Genomic DNA, 21,312 nt, shown 5'->3' with positions numbered 1-21,312 from the left:
TCCTTAATTGCTTATAACAACACCTACAGGAAAGAAAAGTGTGGGCCACTGTATGCCGAGATCACACGGTATAGAATATATAGGATATTATAAACATACTAAGTACTCATATTGATTGAGATGATATTGATTTTTAACTGTATCATATACAATTATAAAATGAATCAAAATTTTCTTGTATTAATTAATTTATATTTATTTAAAATAATAATAAATTAATTAATACTTCATTCTAAATATAACGCATAATATTTTATAAATATTCATACACATATGAATCCTTGTGATTGTTTTTTTTTCTATGAGTACGAATAGAATCTTAACCCCGCCTGCGCTATCGATATATTCTGGCGGGGCACTAATGAGAGATGATATATTGACTAATTCCACAAGAATTAACCAAGTTGATTTCCATGGGGAACCATATGGAGGTCGACCTGACGGGGTATATTGTCAGCAATAGGGCTGTTAGACCATTAATAACAATGTCTTCCCCCCCCCCCCCCCCCCCCGTGCTTGTAATTATGTATAATGTATCAATTAACAAATTTCTCTCTAAAATAATAAAATAATTTAGCAGTAATTTTAAATAATAAATAAATGCTACCATTTTTGTGTTAATACTCTTAATAAGGTTAGATATGTGAAAATTTTATTACTAATAAAACCGTTTAATAAAATTTAAATAAATTACACAATAGGAGATATTACAAAAAACAAATTTACAAAAATATAAAATTAATAATTAAGATTTACAAAAAACAAATTTTTTAAACCGAATGTAACTACGATTTATCAAAAAAAATATCATTATTAACCCTTACTGATAATAAAAATAGCTTAATAATTACCATAAAATTCGTGTTCTTACACATATTATATGGAATAGATAAAGACATAAACTACTCCTAATCCCGGTCAATGCACATATCATGATCACGCGACCGAAGGCGTAGGTAAAAGCTAGTATTAAATAAATACAAATACAAAACCAACAGAAATGTACTTTTTCGAATTCTGTCGAAAAAAGTCATTCTGATCCTCGTTCCCAACAGCACCTAATAGTCAGTGAGAAAGTCGTCGGTAGATGTAGATTGGACAAGAAGGCACATACGTGAGTGGTGGTGCGTTCACGATAATCACGAAGCTTATTATTTTTTATGTGAGTCCCCGTAACTCCGGCCAGTTAATAAGAATGCAGCTGTTTGCGAGTGCACCGCGCACCGAACACTTGGGTGTAACGAGCTTTTTTAACAGTAACATATTATGGCACCAATGATTGATATTCGTGGTCCTGTTCCCGTTTTAGCAAAATGCAATGTGTAAATTCATAATAAATATTAAATATTACAGGGATGGTCAACCGGTCGATTGCGACTGTAAGTCCAGTCGATCGTGGCAAGGCAAAAAATACAATATTCTGCTAATCTAGCCGAAGATACTCACATGCAATGCTCATACTAATATAAATAAGTAGTTACTAAGAATAATTTTCAATTTTATGTGTTCTTAATAAAATAAAAAATACTACAATACTAGATAGTTGTGTACTGAATTATATTGTTTCATTTGAGATTTCAAGAAGTATGTAATTGGTAGATGGCACAGAGTTTCGTCAGAAACCAGTAGTTCTTGGGTCTAATCAAGTCGATCACCCCTGATATATTAATTGTATCCCATTGCTTCACTGCATAAATCAGTAGATATATGGAATTTCCTGTTCTAATTTAAGATGTAACCTATCCATGTACTAAAATTTCATTGAAATCGGTTCAATACTTTCGCATGAAAGAGTAACAAATATCCATTGATACAAACATAATTATAAACCTTTGCATTTATCATGGTACATTATTTTGATATATTCATTATTTTTATTATCTTTCAAAGATAGCGTAAGGCATAAAAATCAATTGTTTGATTGCAAAACATTAAATTCATCTAGTTTTATATGTATATACAAACCCTCTGTAAAATAATATCTAAATGACAGACGTAATAAAGCTACGAAAAAAATTTAAGTATAACAATAACTAAAATATCTCGAACCACATTTCAAAGATTTGTTAGTTGTAGCCGAATATTAATTAATCACAACGGAAGAAACGTTATCAAAAGCGGAGGCATCGGTCCTCGCTTCCTTTGTTTATACTTTACTAAGATTTAGCTCGATTCCCGTATATTGCCACATATATATTTGGTGAGCACACCACCCGTTATCAGTTCGTTTCAATTTCTTAATTGGATAACACCTATATCATCACCCTAATATAGATAACAGCAATGATATGTAATTATCTGGTATTCCCTCGATATTTATTATTTTATCGCAAAACTTTACGTTCGTTTGGTCTAACATTTATCAGTGTCAGCTTGCAATATGCAGTGAGGAGTGTCACTAGTGGTAACAGTGCTGTTTTGTTCGCAGGTTTTTCCAAAAAGCTGTTGGTAGCTACGTGTATACTAGCAATAATAATGTGCCTGACGGAATCCGAGGCCGCTCCAACAGCGCACAAGAAACACAAAAAGTCTCAGTCTCAAGGCATAACGAAACTAACCAAAGAACAAACGCCCGAACATGAGACTGAATTCCATGCGAGGCACAGGAGGCGACATCAGAGGCATCAGACGAAAACCAAAGATCCACTGCATAAGATTTACGTGTCGAAAATGGATAATATTGTTCGTAAATTAGGGGAAACGTTAGAAAACTTCAATAAGAATTGGCGCAACGTAAACGAGTCCAGCATGTACAGAGACAACAAGAGGAAGTTTAAACTGCCATCTACAAACTACACTGAAATCTTATTCGACATTAGAAACCAGGACAAATCTAATTCAACATTAGTAGAACGCAAAGTGAGTATATATTTTTTGTATTGTCTATTGACTTTAAAAAAAGTCTCTTGACTCGGTTCTATCTTTTTTTTGTGTTTGTCACCTTATAACTCTATCAGTTCTAAACAGATTTGGATTTTTTTTTGTGAAATGATATACTTACATATTGATTCCATACAAAATTTTATTAAAATAGTCACAGTACCTAGTTTAATTTTTAAATGAGTTATTTTCATTTTAATCTTTCACAATTTTTTATCACAATTGAGGTCGATTTTATTTGTGGACCACAAAATTTTAATTATTCAAAAAGTTATCAAAATTTCCAAATTAAGTTAAACGTTTATTTTTTTTAATTAATTAACTATCTATTAACTGTGCATAGAATGATATCATCAAACACATACTAATACGTCGTTCTGTATAAATATATATCAATATAAAACTTGAAGTAGGTATATGATAATTGATCTATTCAAATTTTAATTCGAACGAGATTTTTTTTTTGTTCAGATATAACTTGTTGCGACATGTTAAAAAATCTATTGTGACGTCACAATTAAATATATAAATATACCTACAACGATTCATTAATATAATGAAATAGATATATCATGATGCAATACATTGATAAGATATGCTTCCTTAAGTTCAGTAAATGGAGTGAGGAGCTAAACACTATAATCACAGCAGTCAATCTCTTTGCCTCTCAGGGTGTGCTGGTTCAGCCCATCGTTTTTTCTCCTTCAATGTTTTCTGCGATATTTTTAATTTATTTTTTTCTTTATTTAAAACAAAAGATCTGCATGCATTAGCCGTGCAGACTTCACTGTTGCAACATAAATGAGGTTTGGTCGAACCAAATTACATGCGGACAGCCTTTGTAAGACGTTTATTTACTTCACATTGTACTTAAGGGCAATAACTAGTACGGGTAACCCTTAATTATCAGTGCCGCTCTCCGTTTGCAAAATTGACGTGGTTTTAAGTATTTTATAAAGCTCCACGCCTACGCGAAATTATATTAAGTACATGCATCAATTTATCTTTTGCACGCCTACAATTTAACTTGGATATAGAAATTAAAAAAGTAATATCTAATAACGTTTAAGTTTTTTTTTTTAATTATTCAATTAAACAACATAAGATATGTATTATTCATAACTGAGTTGACAATTTTAGAATGAAGCGATCAGGAATCGCAGGTCGGTTACTAAATTAGATTTACATTTGACACATTATATTGAAGACTACAAGGATAAGATGTAAATATTACAATTAATGGCTGTCATCGCGTGGCCGTATTTTAATTAGGTATATTTAGTAAGGAAGCACAGCAAGGAGCAAGTTAAATGTTTCAAGGAAATTTGCATAGATTGGCACCGTTCGATTTCGCCTCACACACGCGATCCGAACCGGCGCGCCACCGCACCGTTTAAACGTGTCATTATTTTGGCACAGTTATTATAAGCAGACGGTCCAATACTGCCATTGTTATCATATATAATTGTATTCAAAATCAACAATTGTTCTCAAAGCGCTCCATATACCCAGATAAAAAGTTTAACGGCTCTCCGAAATCTCTATATTTACTGAACGAACACACCTGGACCACGATACTTTCTATTACGTATTCATATTGGACACCCACTAATTAGTACACAAAACTTAATGCGAGACAATAAATATGTATTTAAAGTGTCCGGGTTTGGTGTCCTTAGATATTACGAGACCGTTCGCTGTAGCGGCGCATACACTAAATTATTTTCTAACACAACAGTGCCGAAGCGAGCAGTGCTCACAGCGATGAATATTGAACACTTCTTGCATACGATAAAACAGTTCGTAAATGTATGGCCACTTAAGAAATTCAAATATTTGACATTGGGCAAAGGAAAGCGTTAGAATTCAAGTGATCTCAGCTTCGCTCCGACTTGAGTTGACTTACGAACAATTTTAAAATTAAATACTGCTTAAATGAGTCGTTAAAACATAAGGCTCAACAAAAGAATAACGTGGACCCAATATCTGCTGAGTATTTGTAAATAGTGACTGATTATTATCAACATTATCACTAGCTATATCCCGCAGCTCCGCCTGCGTAAATCAGTAAAGTATCTGTGTAAGTTAGGATATAACCTACCCATTTACCAAATTTCATTCAGCAATTTTTATGTAAAAATGAATATTCATCATTGCAAACTTTTGCATATATAATATTACCTAATAGGATTCTCTACAAAATAGCCAAAAACTAGAATATTGTTTTTTTTTTTTTATATTACGAATATCTAAATAGTACATACTCGTCAATATCCGGTACTCTTAATATACTTACCATTAAGGAAATCGTGAATTTGGATTATGTATAGTCAGTCGTCAAAAATAGAAACATGACCCACCTAAGAACCCAGACACATTGACGTATATTATTAGTTTACCAATATTTGCTTTGATTTCATTACTAATAACATCACACATTTAAGTTCTACGCGGTCATAACTTCATGTGGTACAATAAAGCGGAAAATTGTTAGAGCGCCCTTGCCCTTAGATACTTTTTAAAGTGTGTTTAAAATAAAACTAATAAAAGAGAAACCAAGTTTTCTTGAAATTACGACAGAAACCCTCCCTATATGAAAATAATAACAAATCGAAACACTTAATTGATTTTTGATGTGTAGTAATATTGGGCTCAATAGATTGTCTTATAGCTGGATCAATTACGTAGCATCTGTTTACATTTTTATGAAATTCTATTTGGAAAGAATAGACAGCTATATTATGTTTTCAAGCAAATTAGTGAAATAAGCAAAGGTTTCTTTATTGGAAAAGGGTTGACATTCCATATATGTAAGCGCGGCGGCGTGCTTTCACGCTGACAAGAGTTCCAACTTAAGCGGTCGTACTTGTACACGTTAGTGTTTGCTCAGTATTTACGATTTAACAAAACAACACCAAATGTTAAAAACACATTATTTGTCCAAGTGAGACGAATGTGAACTTACGATTCCGGAGTGGAGGCATTTGTCTCCAACACGTTTCACAGGTTAAGCTCAGCTATTTAAAACATTTGTGCGGTTCATTGTCGGGTTTTCAGCTTTTATACTTGGCCATATTTACTCGCAGTCATTTATTATGGTACTGATATTTCTGCGCCTTCTCGCGCCGAGGGAAACTGCAATGGTTTTATGGACTATAAAATTAACGATTAATTTTCATATAATTGCTTTATAGCATTACGATATAATGTAATATCAGGATGATGACACAATATATTAAATCGATGGTATCCGTTACATGTGTATTGTTGTGAATCATTAAATAATATTAATTGATATTGTAAAGGAAGTTCGCGCTACAGCCGGGCTCAGACGTCGCGAAATTAACGAACTCCCGTTCTGTCCACCGATTAATTCCCGGAACAGTGACTGTTCGCATCAATGAGATGAGTTCATTCAATATTCATTACAATGAGATTGAACTGAAATATTAGTCAGCGGATAGTAAACAACTCTGTTTCAGGTATTACGGTGAATACACTTTACAGTGACATAATTAAAATATTAGTTATTTGTATTGGTCACGTTTCCCAAAATATACATTTGTATGTATTGCAGAATATAAGCAGGTGAAGTCCAGGGATAATATTTATACGTCAAATATATTAATAAATGTTTTTGTAAACAATATATATTGTTTGAAATAATATTTAAAAAAAAAGTAATTAAAAAAATGAAACTACTTTCAATTATTTCTTTAAAATAATATTATAAATATGTATAGGAGATAGACGTGACGGGATATGTATGCGCTATGTGTACCTTTCGTACACCTACGTCATCTAAGACATGTGACATACTACGGTAGTATTATCTAATTGTAACATAACGATTGCTAATAGATTACGTAAGATTCGACATTTTAAATTAAAACGTACTGTACATTTGTCAAAGTATAGCCTGTTGGCGAATGGATTGATAATCTAAATGACTAAGCTATAACATCAACACGAAGTAGCCGGAGTTAGAATATTGGTGTGATACCTACAGAATACAGCCTCGACACAAATGGCATGTGCAGTAAACTACGATTACACGTACTCGATTAAATTTATCCACATCCCAGATTCTATGACCCCAATAGTTAATGACATTAGTAATAGATTAAAAACTACTTCAATCGCCTAGTCTCTAAAAAAAGCAAAAGTAATATATATATATATATATATATATATATATGCTGTTATTTTTTAGCAATATAACCTGTCAAGTCGACCTCCACGCGGTTTCCCTGGAAACTATCGTGGCTAATTCTAGTTGAATACGTCACGATGGGCTAACTGACCTGTTTTCATCCACATCAGTCATCTATCACTGGTGCCCCGCCAGTGTATACCGATAGCGCAGACGGGGTTACCATACCATTATCACCCATTAAAAAAAAAAAACTAATTGTCATTTATATTACATATAGCAACTGTTATTCATTTTAGATCCATGACAATGTTTAATGGCTTTTTATTCCAAAAGATTAAAAAATTTCTCCGCCCAGTTTTTATCTCAGCCAGTATATTGTATTTACCAGTTTAATGTCAGCTTACTCCATAAAAAATTGCATCTTGATATACGACTTAAGCTGTTTCATTTCTAAAATTTCTTCTAATATTGCATAAATACGAGTATATACAACATTGAGAAACATTTTTACATCTTAGCAATATTAATTACTCGTACATGAACAATGTAGATGAAGCTAATAAACAAAATCATTAACATTTTCTATCTATTGTTACAGTTCAAATATCTACTGCCGAAGCTGTATCAATCATTGACGAGTTACCACGAGATATTCGAATTCTTGTTGAGGATAGAAACGACAGCAGTCGACGTAGACTTCAGCAGATACTTGGACAGACGAAACAAATCTTTCAACGAAATCGTCGATAAAATATATAGCATTAAGGAAGAGATCAGGATCTATTTGGAAAACGTCAGTATACCTATACCAGTGAACGATAACACAGTGTATTTAGAAAACTTTAAAACTAAAGCGAATGAAGGAGAATGCTTCAAATACGACGGTACTGTATTGAAAAGTTATTCCAATTTTCTGAATAGATGGTTTTGTATTATAACAAATTCGAAAAACATATCTCCTAAACAAAACAGAAGGTGCTTAAAATTCCAAAAGAATCTGAAAAATAAAAGGAGACAACACAGGAAACAGAAAATTAGAAAACGTACAACAAGGATGCTATTAGAACGACGCAATATTTAGATGCTCTATTAGTTTGTCATTTTTTGTACTTATTTATTGGCTAGGCTCTCTTAGTACATGAAATGTTAGTGAGTTGTTATTTCTAAATACATGACGATACGATATTTCGTTTAATAAGTATTGGGTACATTTTCTGTGATATTTAGTAATTTTAATGGATAATCTTTAATTTATTGATTAGCTTCTAAGTCTTTATAAGTTCCTTAAACATTTCCACGTCATCTCTCTGTTTGTGGTTTTGACGTAAAGTTTTTTTGTAAAGTTTCTTAATTTATTTAAACTCTAACTTATAAACTTATGCATTCTGTAACTTGTTGTGAATCTTGACATATGTTTTTAAAAAACATTTGTTTAGTACTTATACGTGTGCTATTATTTTCTTACTGTATAGTATTATTAGTAGGCATATTAATATGCCGTTGTAGCCAAGAAAGACTTTTAGCATATTAATTTATGTACCTTATATTTAAGCGTGTAAATTCGGGATTACTGGAAATACTGCAAACATAGTTTTTAAATATAAAATTTATATTCCTTATATTTTTTATAATTTGTGCTTTCTAAACTTTTTATATGTATCGCTATTACAATTTTACTATCTGTATTGTTTTCATAATTTTTTATTACTTAATTTTTGATTACGAATCTCCATTTTGTGTTTGCAGTGAATTCTGATACCCGTGTTTCTATGAATTGTGCCGTTAGTTTTAGAATATGTTCGTAATAAACAATGAACTGATACCATGTTAATATTACCGAACAATATTGTATAGGTACTATGTGAATATTTACATATTTTTGTAATGCCAATTTTATTTTTCTCAACAAATATGTGACAAGTTTTGTTCAGAAAATAAAATACAATTCTGCCATTTATTTTGTTTTTGATTTATTATTTCTTTTCCTCGCTCAGGCAAATATTAATATGAATATTTGTTTTTTAATATCCCGTGTGGTCCCGGTCTATGCCGGGATAGGCCACCCTTTCCTTTCTCGTGCGTGTCGTAAGAGACGTCTAAGGGAGGGTGAAGGATGGGCAGCAGTGTCCCTCTTAAAACATCTCCAAAGTCTAACTGCGATTGCCAATCCGCCTGCCAAGCATAGCAACTACTGATAAACCCCCAAGAGAGAGGCTTAGGATGTGGATGTCATAAGAGGCAGCTAAGAAAATTTCATGATCAAGGTATAAGCAGCAGCGTCCTTTTTAAAACATCACTAAAGCCTGCAGTTACCAAACTGCCTGCCAAACGTAGCTACTACGAACAAAACCCATTATGATGGAGACCTATATTAATCATAGACAATTAACGGCTGTGATGATGAAGCCATAGATAATGAAAAGTAATATCTATCCAAAGCAACAAACAGGATCTAACAAAACCCAGCGACATGACTACTAAACCAAATAACTTTCCCCAAGGAACATATTTAGAAACATATTATGTACAAAAAAAAGTAAAATTAACGCCTACAATAAAAAATGGTATTGAAAATACATAAAACTATAAAAAATGTCGACTAGCGTAGCTAACAAACATCCTACTCGTAACTACCTAACCTCGTATTAGGGAGGAAAAGGTAGGGGAAGGGATTGTTAGTAATGAAATCTAACAAACCCTTTACTAGCAATGTATCCTATCAAGTGGACCTCCACACGGTTCTTCCTAAAAACTATCGTGGTTAATTTTTGATGAATTCCTCACGATGGGCCAATTGACCTTTTTTTTTGACGTGGGAAAATGTATCATGCAAACCCATACACCCCGGGGGACGCATGGCTGGTTTCCTTCTGGCTAAAATCACCACGGTGTCGCTCATCTCTCCATGTGCTGAACATCACTGGCTGCCGTTTGAACGCTACAGCGACCTCAGCAGCGACGTCCTAGTTACCAGTGGTGGTTTCGACTCTGATTTGGGACAGACATCTGATGTTATGTGTCCGCCTACTCTTGAAGGAAAGCGCGTGAAGACAAGCGTGCAACTTCCCAGGGCCTTGGTAATGGGCCAACTGACTCGCTTCAACCTAACCTATCATCATCCGCTGATATTTAGCAGTATATACCAAGTGCAGAAGGGGTTACCATTCCATTTCCATCTATTAAAAAAGACCTAGTAGTGGGATTCCTGTATATTAGAAACCACAGAACAAACATTTAAAAGCACATTTAGATGCGAGCCCATTTCTAAGAGAAATAGGAAAACTCGTTTCGTAAAGTTCAACCGGGATTCAAAACCTTCGGACCTCAACTGCGCAACGAATATATCTTTTTTTCTTTTTTTTACAACGCAGGGGGCAAACGAGCATGCGGCTCACCTGATGGTAAGTGACTACTGCCGCCCATGATCACCCACAACACCAGCGGCATTGCAGGTGTGCTGACGGCCTTTTAAAAAGAAATATACTCTTTTCTTGAAGGTTATGTTGTCCTATCGGTTCGGAAATACTGCTGCTGGAAGTTGATTCCAAAGAATGGTTGTGCGTGGAAGAAAGTGCCTTGAAAAACGCACGGCGGAAGACCGCTCGTCCAGATGATTGGGATGAAACTTTAGTTTGTGGCGGGTTTTACGGTGGTGAAAATCAGCAGCAGGTATCAATCCGAACAATTCCTCAGAACACTCTTCATGATAAATTCAGTAGAAGATGCACAGAGATGCAACATCTCTGCGCAGTTTCAGTGGGTCAAGTCGGACAGTAAGGCGTTGACTATCAATAATTCGAGCCGCCCGACTTTGAATGCGGTCTAACGGAAGGAGTTGGTACTGTGGCGCTCCTGCCCACAGGTGAGAACAGTATTCCATATGCGGCCTGACTTGAGCTTTATATAATTTCAGGCGGTGTTCCGGCATGAAATACCGTCTCACCCTATTGAGCACTCCTAACTTTTTTTTCTGTACCCTCTGCAGCACTTTAACTAGATACAGAAACTTATTAATCATCTTTTTTAATCGCAAGGAACCCTTAGAAATGTCTGCTTTCTTTGTTTTCTAGTTTGATATATTACTGAAATAGATGTTATCTTGCGGAAGTCCATATCACTGGTTAATTAATTAGAATTATTTTAATTCCGCTACTATTAGCTAATATGTGTGTGACTGTCACCACTTTTACTACCAGAAGTACTACAACCTTCCATATTAGCCATAAATCTCCAACTGCCATTTAGTTCACGCACTTTTTGCTATACGTGTTACACCTCTAAATGAGGCATCTTCAGATAAATTATTATTTCGCTGTTCGGAGCCTACTGTTAAACATTTTGCAGTTTAAGTGCCGAATAGTCGGTGCTTACAGCCGGGGTAAGGGTTTGTTATTTTTTTTTTATAGGTGATAATGAAATATCGCTATATCACACCCGCACATCGGTATACGCTGATAACTATCATTGTTTCTATCATCCTTCACTGGTGCCCACCAGGGACATAGACGAGGATGAAACAGGTCAGTTAGCCCATCGTGACGTATTCAACGAGAATTGTTCACGATGGTTTCCAGGGGGAACCACGCAGAGGTTGACCTGATATTGCTAGCAATGAGGCTGTCAAACTCCATTGCTAACAATCCCTTCCCCCCAAGGGATTGTTATTAATGGAGACTAGAGCGGCCCCATTGCTAGCAATATACCCTATCAGGTTGACCTCCACGCGGTTCCCCTGGAACAAATTCACCAGGTATTAAACCATCGGGTTTAATACCTGGTCCAGGTACCAAACCCGATGGTTTAATACCTGGTGAATTCATCACATTGGGCTAACTGAACTTACAAATACCCCATCAATATATGTAAGAATTGTTAGTAATAAACGTTACAAAAATCATATAGTTTCAGATACCAGAAACCCTTATATTAATTCCCTCAAAGAACCTCGCCTTCCGAATAATCAACTTGTTAAATTAACTTTCTGCTAACTGCATGAAATACCCTTTATCTTGAACGTTTTACTTCTAAAGGCAATCTAGATAGATTCTATTATTATCATCTTTTCATTCTATTATTATCAGATTTTTATTTACAAATTTATTATTATCTAGAGATAAATGTGTCACAAAAAAAACAATTTTTCTATCATAACAAAATTAATACATATATAATTTAAAATTTACCGTTTACAAAAAGAATCATCAAAGTTGTCAATTAAGTGGCGAAAGTGTTACTTTGGTTCATACAAATAAATATATACTTTAAAGCCACCTCCATTTTTAAGTAACCTATAAATTTTATTTTACCAAGCGAAACTGCAACAAACCTACATTATTATCCGCTTACTTACGTAACTTAATAGTCTAATATATAAAATTACTGCAATAATAAAGTCCTCTTTAATATACCTTTATAATCTTTATATTACAACGGTGCTTAGTTTTACAGTAATCATACTTAAATAAGGAGATATAAATTTAATTCCATAAATGCTGTTTTCTATGTATATTCAAAGGTAAATTTGTGATTGGTCGCGACATCTATTGATATACTGAAATAATACCAACTTCACGATGTAGGTTCGCTACTCACTACTAGATGGCAATGTGTAATAGCGCCATCTGTTAATTACTTTATGTATTAAATCTACATAATATACGTTAAATAGCAAAAATAAAATTAATTCTTGTCTTAATTTATAGATGACAATACTAAATATTTAAAAAGTGTTAATGATTAGTCTGGTTTTTTAAAATCACTACACACTACTACAGACTATAATTATTATATTATACAATAAATATTAAGTACTGAAGTGTCTGTGTATAATCTAGATTTTTTTTAATGCATGACAATGGAATGGTTACCCCGCTTGCGCTATCGGTATACACTGGCAGGGTACCAGTAAAGGATATTAGATGATGATAAAGCAGGTCTTTTTTATGGATGAAAATGGAATGGTAACCCCACCCGCGCTCTTGGTGTACACCGGCGAGGTACCAGTGGAAGATCATAGGTGAGAATGCCTGCAGCTCAGTTGGCCCACCATGATGAATTCGACAAGAATTAACCATGATGGTTTCCAGGGAGAACCGCGTAGAGGTCGACCTAAGAGGGTACATTGTTAGTAATGAGGCAATTAGACCTCATTACTGATAATCCCTTTCCCCCCTGATCAGTCAGGTCAGTTGGACCATCGTAACGAATTCAACAATAAATCAATCACAATGGGTTCTAATAGGAACCACGTGGAGGTCGACATAATAGGGTATATTGCGAGCAATGAGATTGATAACTTTAACAAAGCAACATATTTATTTTTTCTAACTTCTTTCTATCCTTAATCCCAGTACTGTTTAAGATCCAATTTTCTTATATTTATACAGCGGCACCAGATCGCCCTATCCTGGGTTATCATAGCAAAGAGCTACGCTTTGTGCTTTCATTGATATTAGATCATTTAGCGAGAAGTCTTCCTTTTCCTAAGCGTTTTGTAAAGAAATTCTCTAACTATATTCGGTGTGCTTAATAGAGCGAAGCAATAAATACTTCACGCCGGGTCAACGATTAATGCTCTATAAATTGCAAATCCGGCCCTAAATGGAGTATTGCTGACACTTACGGGCGGGAGTACCTAGATATCAACTAGAACCCTTCGACTGGATTGTCGATGATCTCAGACTTACAAGCAGTATCGAACTCTTGTCTTAGGAGAAATTTTGCCTTACTCTGCGTGTTCTGCTCATACAACGGACTGTGCTCAGATGAATTGTTCAGTATGATGCTCACGGCCGCTGTCTTCCATCGAACATCGACAGGGAACTCATCCTCATACCTGAGAGCTCAGATGGTCACGTACAGTGCGGTTTCTAAAATATATTGCAAGCGTTCATAGGCTACGGTAACTACTTACCATTAGGTGGGCTGTATGCTTGTTATAACCTCAGTAGAATAAAAAAACTAATACCTTAATTATTTTAGATAGATATATTGATTAACCGAATAAAATAATATTTTACGTCCTTCTCCATCACAAATAATATAGTAATGTACACCAAAATTCATGAAGATTGATCGATCGATTAAGGCACCAAGACAAACAAATGCATTCGCTTTCTTATTCATAATTTTATTATTAGTAAAAACAATACTTTTTATAATTTTATTATTAGTAAAAATTATAAAAAGTACTTATATTTTTATAATATCTGTGGAAAAGATTATCCAACATCAGTTCCAACATCATCGCGACGTAAGACACATTCTTTGGTTGTTGCAAACTTTTCTACATTAACATAACAACTACTAATGTAAAAACGAGGCGAGAGCAGACTGTACTCCAACCTCGCGGAAGAACTTATCGAGCAGCCTTTCACCGTCTTCTGCCCACCGGATATACCTTAAATAGTCTGAGAGCACAGCGAGATGGTTCGAACCTCGGCTCAGGCCGTTGTATCTCAATTTCCACCTGAAGGGACAGGAGGGTTGTTTCGGATCGACTAAAGTGCCGGAACTAAGTACCCGGGCGCTGAAGTGTGTGGTTGGGGTCTTCGCCCTCACTAGCGAGAACAGTGTCGCCGTGTACTCGTATGTGTATGATAATGAAGATAAGGCGGGGCGGGAAGAATGATAAGAGTATTTTCTGCAGTGATGGGATCGTCGGGATTTATTTTGTAACATCTAGACCCTTTTAAGAAAGCAGAGTGCTGCATATGCGAATACGGGACTGTCATAAGTGAGGATAGGCCTAAAGCTTTGTGTAATGTCAGCTTATTATTAAGCAACATTTCACTATGCTTGTTGACGAAAGGATAAATCTGTTCAAGAACGATTGCAGCTTTATTGCGGGCACGCTTTATGTGAAGTCCAAACGTTAGTTTACTATCTAAAGTGATTTCGATGGAACATGATAACCGTCATCTATAGAAGAACCATGTTAACCGCAGAATACACTCTGAGGCTAACAGAAACTCCCACACACGGTACCATCTTAGAAGAGTATATTTTGACTTCTGTACCCTAAATTTTACTGCAATATTTCACCCTTCAAACCAAAACTAAGCACAGCTACTTGGCGATTGAAAAGTGGTTTTTTTAACGAATGATAATGGAATGATAACTGCCTGTGCTAACATTAACTACTGGTGGGGCACTAGTAAGGAATGATAAGTTAAAATGAAAAGGCTTTAGGTTAGGCAGTTAGCTTATCGTGATGAATACTACTGGAACTCAGCACGATGGTTTCCAGTGAGAACTACTTAATTTACTTTTATGTAAAGTAATTATTTTTGCTTTTTTTTTATTTATACAAATTTTATAATAATTTTAATAATATAATTATTACTTTCCGTTTTATAAGTAAATCATAGTATACAGAATAAATGATTCATTCTTTAAAGTGTTTATTTTTTAAATAATATAACATATATTAAGATAAGTCTATAAATTGTTTGTCATTTGAAACCTTATATACCTACCCCTTTATATTTCTGTAAAACTTCGCCAATCTATGTGCATTCGGGAATGCAACTTCAGCTGATAAGAACAGGCAATAAACTCAAATGTTTTCGATAAAAATTTATTTTACAATTATAAATTTGTATCAATACGGACTAACATAAGATATATTCCATTATTCTCTCACAAATAAAAACTAGACACCTGTCAACCGTTAAAGGGGTATGAAAAATTGCTTCTTAGATTTTAATCACTGAACAAGAAAACGTTTTAGTCGAAAAGTTTTCAGAATTCAAAATGTGCAAATCCAAAGTTTTTTTCTTGCTCCTGTTTTGATGTAATTTTGATATTCAAATCAAACTGTGCGAAGCGTTAGTGTTGTCTAAGTTTAATTACGCTGATAATGTGTTTGGGGAGTGCCTTTTAGCTCGAACTAAGAAAATGATACAACGTATCCAAAACGCATGTGCTCGATTTTGCTTTCCTATTGCTCGTCGTGCTCATATCACTCCCTTTTTGGAACAGAATAACTTGTTAAATATGACAGCACGTCGAAATTTACATTTTGCTTCATTGCTTTTTGGCGTAATACACAGTAAAAAGCCCTCATATCTGTATGATAAATTAAATTTTTCAAAGCGTAACATAAGAATAAATTCTCTTTTACTTTGTCCACGATACAGAACAGCTGCTTTTCGTGGTAGCTTCCAGTACGCTGCTACGAAATGCTGGAACAATCTTCCACCACCAGTTAGGAACGCCAAATCATTATTCACCTTTAAAAAACTATACAAGAATTATCTATGTACTATTTAACCTATAAATCTTACGGCAAAGTAGTTGTATATATATGTTTAATCTTTATATTTATTAATGTTATTTTATTCTATTTTGTTCTTTCTAGTATATGTAATTGGTTTGTATTTATTAGTTGTAATTTTGTTTTAATTATTATCATGAATATTATAAATAGTGCCCTCTCTCTCCCCCCTTTTTTTATATATATATTTTTGGTGCCACTGAAAACCAGCTGTATGTTCACCTAGGACATACATTAAAGCTGAGTGGAACAATTTCAGTGCATTTTTGCATGTAAAAATGATTATTTTATGTTTATTTTTAATTATGGTAAATTAATTTTAATTATATGTACATTTTATTTGCTCATTTTTTTTTTCGTTTGTTGTTTATATTGTATTTTTTACATTGCACTGAATAAAATATTTTCTTTTCTTTTTCTTTTTCTTAATTTAATACTGAAAACAATATACCTTGCAGCAGTCTGACGGCCTTCAAGTGTTATGGTCTGGTAAGCAGCATCCGACCAACTAGATTCATGTTGCAAACACCGACAGAGCCGTAGAAGAAATCAATTTATTAAAGACTAACTATAAACCACGGCTTTGATCATACAAATTAGGACAAAAGTATCCAATGTGGTGATTCAGGATATAATCATTTGTATACCTAATTCCATTCAAATCCATATAGCCGTATAAGCGTTATTGAGTAACAAATATCTAAACAACTCACACTTATTAAAATTTTAAGTGTATTAAATCTTCTTTTAAATGGATGGATAACCTTAGGGCGGCAGCAATTCCAATAATAATTGAGGGCATGAAATTTACAAATTATAAACAAGAAGAGAAAAATGCTAAATTATTGTCAATAATGTTTAAGCTTGTATTCACTTATATCTAAGATGGTCTATGGATATTGAATGAATTTGTAAATAATTTTTTTCACTTTAGCATAAACCGAAATCCAGCGATAATATTGGTCACACCTTAAAATTTTCTCCAAGGAAAATATTTTTGAATATTTCATAAAAACTATTCGATAATTTTTTAACACATATTTTATATTGAAAATTTTATTTAAACAAATAGTCGTATACCAAACAAACAGAGCGTGTTCTGAATTAGTGAAAAAAGACTATTAACCTGCTTTTCATGGATAAGTGGTCGATGAATAATGATTTTATGAAGAAACACGTGCCTAGTTGTACGTAGTTGGATATGCGCAATTTAGTTATTAACTCTGATGCCATCTTAAGTATACAATGTGTATCGATACGATTTTTCTACAAACATACATTCATATAAGTATCTAACTAGTCTCTCATTGCGATAGTTAAAAGAATTCAATACCAAATACGGTATTGAATTATTTTAACGAATATGATAACAGGCAGAGCAGGGGGTTCTAAGAATATCCGGCAAAAATTCGGCTACCACCAAAAACCCCTGGACCTGGCAACATAATACACGTACTTTGAGGACCGATGAGAAGATTGTGGAGCCCGAAGAAAAGGTATCTGAAGTCGGAAGACAGGGGGAGGATACGATGATTCTTGAATCCGGTAACTCTACCACCGAAAGGTCGCCCCTCCAGTCCGTGGTGGTATCGGGTTCATCGTCCGCAACTCCCTCGTTAATAACGTCTTAAAGATCAAGAGCGTGTCTGCAAGAGTAGTATACGTAGTACTCAGAATTACCAATAGGTGTTCGCTGAAGGTTATATAGGAATATACGCTGACCGTAACACACTCCAATAATGAGGTGGAGGCAATACTCATATATGATTTTCAAGAACCATAAATTCCTCTAATATTCAATATTAATGGGGGACTTCAACGATAAGCTGGACAAAAATAAAGACGATGAAACGAGGGAGGAAACAACTTTACCAGAGGGAGACTTTGTACAAAAGTCGATTGCTTGGGTACCTCTGTCCCATTCGTGTTTCAACCGTGAAGCAGTTGTGTTTGCATGGTTGTGTTTCGGTTTGAAGGGTGGGATATGGCGTGAATTTACTGGGTACAGAGGAATAACACCTGACTCCTCAGGAATGGCAACGCATGGGGGATATCATGGGCGAAACAGTATACTCTGTTACGTCCATGGTACTGCTCATGTCTATAGGCGACGGTTACCACTTTCCATCAGGTGGGCCGTCAGCTTGTTTGCCATTCTAAGCTTTATAAAAATAAAAAAAAAACGAGGATGGAGAACTTTATCGGGCATCAAAATTTTAGGAGGTAGCAATTGGCTGACTTCATGGAAAAAAAGGGACTCTTTATAACTCCTTTTTCCAAAAGCGGCCACATAAAAAATGGACCTGGGTTAGCCCTGACGGATACACAAAAAATTTAATAAACTTCATCCAAGTAAGTGAGGAGTAATCACCATTTATTCAATGATATCTCAGTGATTAACAGGTTTAAAACCGGAAGTGATCCCCGAATAGCGAAAGGCACATTGAGCCTGAATATCAAGTTCGAAATGTTTCACATTTGTATATTTTTACATCACTCTCATATCAATTAAAAAGATTAAACATTACTCAAATAAGTAGTAGTTACTACCATTAATTACCATTAAAATTTGTATAATGTGTAAGATAAATGTTATGACAAGTTCAGAATGACTAAGCATATTTATAAATATGCTATATTACTAATTCATAAGAACATTAAATTCTCCGAGGTTAATAACCGTTTTGCAATGTATATGAATCGCAAAATCGTATCCACAATCAATAGGAAAGCGCAATCACAATGGTGCGCACTGCGGGTGCAGTATCGTGCTGCGCTTGCGCATAAAGCTAGTAGAAAGTACAACAGAGAGGTTTAGTCTGCAACAGTACGCGGAGCTCAACGGACGTGTATGAGACGCAAATGTTACCGAATGCACGCGGGAAATAGTTGCGTCAAATATATCGTGAATTGTATTACAAAGATAAATAGAAATTATTGTAATAACAAATCGTGACTTTAAAAAAAATGGGTGCAAGTGCAAGGATGCCTTTCTTATTTTTAATTATTGCTACTGCAACAGCTGTTCCTACGGGCGATTCTAAACAGGCCTTTAAAAATATAGGTAAGTTTAAACAAGTTAACTAAATTTCTTATACATCAATAATATTCTTTAAATCAACTGCATGAATAGTTTCAAATGAGAATTTACGAAATGCTTTAGTATTATTAAATACAAACAAACTTGGTTATAAGTATTTTTGAATAATAATTTTTTTAGTACTCTACCACCTATTTGCAATGCAATTTTAGCTGGGAAGAACAGACAAGAAACTCAACTGCTGTTTATTATTTATTTAATGGTAGTAATGGTAATAATTAATAAATTATAGAAAACGTGGGTTGAAATATTATATTACCAGTTCAATTAATATGGTAATAAAACAACTCTACATTTCCTTGACTGGAAATTGTTTACAGTTTATAGTAACATTTTGCGCGAGAATTGTAAAATATTCAAACCGATGCGAACTTAAAACGCCTTGTATTCAAGTCAAAATTCAAGGAAAGTGTCATAGTGTCAGAGAGACTGCATTGCAAAAAAACTTGTGCAAGCCCGATTCAAAACTGTTCAGATACTAGTTGCAAAAGAGGCGAAGAACTTTAGCGGCGAATTTCACACTAAATAAAATTGTCTCGCTTTGTCTGACAATGACCTACTGCAAGTAACAATATAGCATATCTTCATTCCCTGGATTTAGTAAAGCAATTAAACATAAAAGCCTTAATAATAAAAAAAGATCTTTAATAATCAATGACAGATAATCTTTTAAAAAGTAGGTATTCTTTAATTTTGAAACGCCTATTATAAACCCCTCGTACTGAAGATTTATTGCTCATAGTATTTACTTTATAATTATAACAGTAATGTCCTTAGTGGAGCATCATTATCAATTTATTTCGTTTAAATGATGTCTCAATTCGGATCTAACTAAATTTAATTAATTATTATATATTCTATATAATTGTTTTAAATGTAATAAACTGATGTAAAGAATTAAAAGAGAGCTTACGTACACATCTTCTATATTGTTATAATTCTATTAATAATTATAATTCTGAACGGATAGCTTCCATGTTCTAAGGGCAAAATTGTTGATAAGCGAAGAATAGATCGTAGAAGTCTGGGCTCTATTATATCCGGGGTTGGATGGACATTACGAGTGCAGTCAGAAACTTTCATCTTGCAAGAAATATAGACAGATGCCGTTATCTGATAGCCAACCTTCTCTAGCTGGAGATTTACTATAAGAAGAAGAAAGAGTTAGAAGAGATTAGTCTCTAATAAAAAAATCCCTTTAATAAACAACAACTAATGTAACTGACATTAAGGTTACAACTATCGTTTCATCGTTATACTTATACATAAGATATATTTCAATATTCAACATATTAATGTAACGCCCTCAGATTTATAAAATGTAATCTTTCTTTACTGTATTTCCAATTGTGTGTCCAACTGAGCGCCAAAAGAGCATTTGGCAATTTCATTTATTTGCTTTTTCATTATTATTTTTTTCGTACTGTTTGTGTGTTTTCTAACTTTATTTTCAAAACGTTCAGTATTTAAATTTTTATTCTATTCTTGTAATTTGCATAGTTAAATGCTTTTAATATACTTCAATGCATATAAACTATATGTATTTACAAATATAATAAAAACGTCAATTACATATTTTACGAGCATTACAGTACCTATATTAATTATGTTGTTCACAGTAATCAGACCGACCCAGATGCTCAGTGGCGGCAAAATTTTGATAACACCGTAATGAATCGACGAAAAATTATAGAAACACCACAAACAATAGTAGTCTCAATCGCTATGGCAAAAATCTCATTTTCCTTTGTGTAAAACACTTCTATGTCCCAATTCTAAAGATAGAATGGTAGATTGTGTTGAATATAATTGTTCACTTTTTGTAAGATTGTTAAAGTGCAATACTAATTCTTATATTGTTAGGCACCTAGAATATGATCAGATAAAAATAGACATTCA

General features: G+C 33.9%; 2 protein-coding genes across 6 annotated transcripts in view; both read left to right on the top strand.

The window, feature by feature from the left end:
* Positions 1-8,993, top strand: part of LOC113509774 (uncharacterized) — a 54,951-nt gene extending 45,958 nt beyond the window's left edge. For 4 of the 5 annotated variants that reach the window (XM_052899331.1, XM_026893190.3, XM_026893191.3 and 1 more), the window contains exons 2-3: positions 2,429-2,859; positions 7,635-8,993. In XM_052899331.1, coding sequence (XP_052755291.1) covers positions 2,429-2,859; positions 7,635-8,117 — 914 coding nt within the window. In that variant the 3' untranslated portion in view covers positions 8,118-8,993. Of the gene's footprint in view, positions 1-2,188; positions 2,291-2,428; positions 2,860-7,634 lie in introns of those variants that run through there. The other variant, XM_026893194.3, reaches the window with a different exon arrangement.
* A 10,080-nt stretch (positions 8,994-19,073) lies between these two features.
* Positions 19,074-21,312, top strand: part of LOC113509757 (uncharacterized) — an 82,028-nt gene continuing 79,789 nt past the window's right edge. The window contains exon 1 of the mRNA XM_026893169.3: positions 19,074-19,377. Coding sequence (XP_026748970.2) covers positions 19,281-19,377 — 97 coding nt within the window. The 5' untranslated portion in view covers positions 19,074-19,280. The remainder of the gene's footprint in view (positions 19,378-21,312) is intronic.

This window comes from Galleria mellonella, unplaced genomic scaffold (genome assembly GCF_026898425.1).
Source record: "Galleria mellonella isolate WM207_F2 unplaced genomic scaffold, CSIRO_AGI_GalMel_v1 utg57, whole genome shotgun sequence".
Lineage (NCBI taxonomy): Eukaryota > Metazoa > Arthropoda > Insecta > Lepidoptera > Pyralidae > Galleria > Galleria mellonella.
This window is presented reverse-complemented; position numbering and strand designations above follow the sequence as displayed.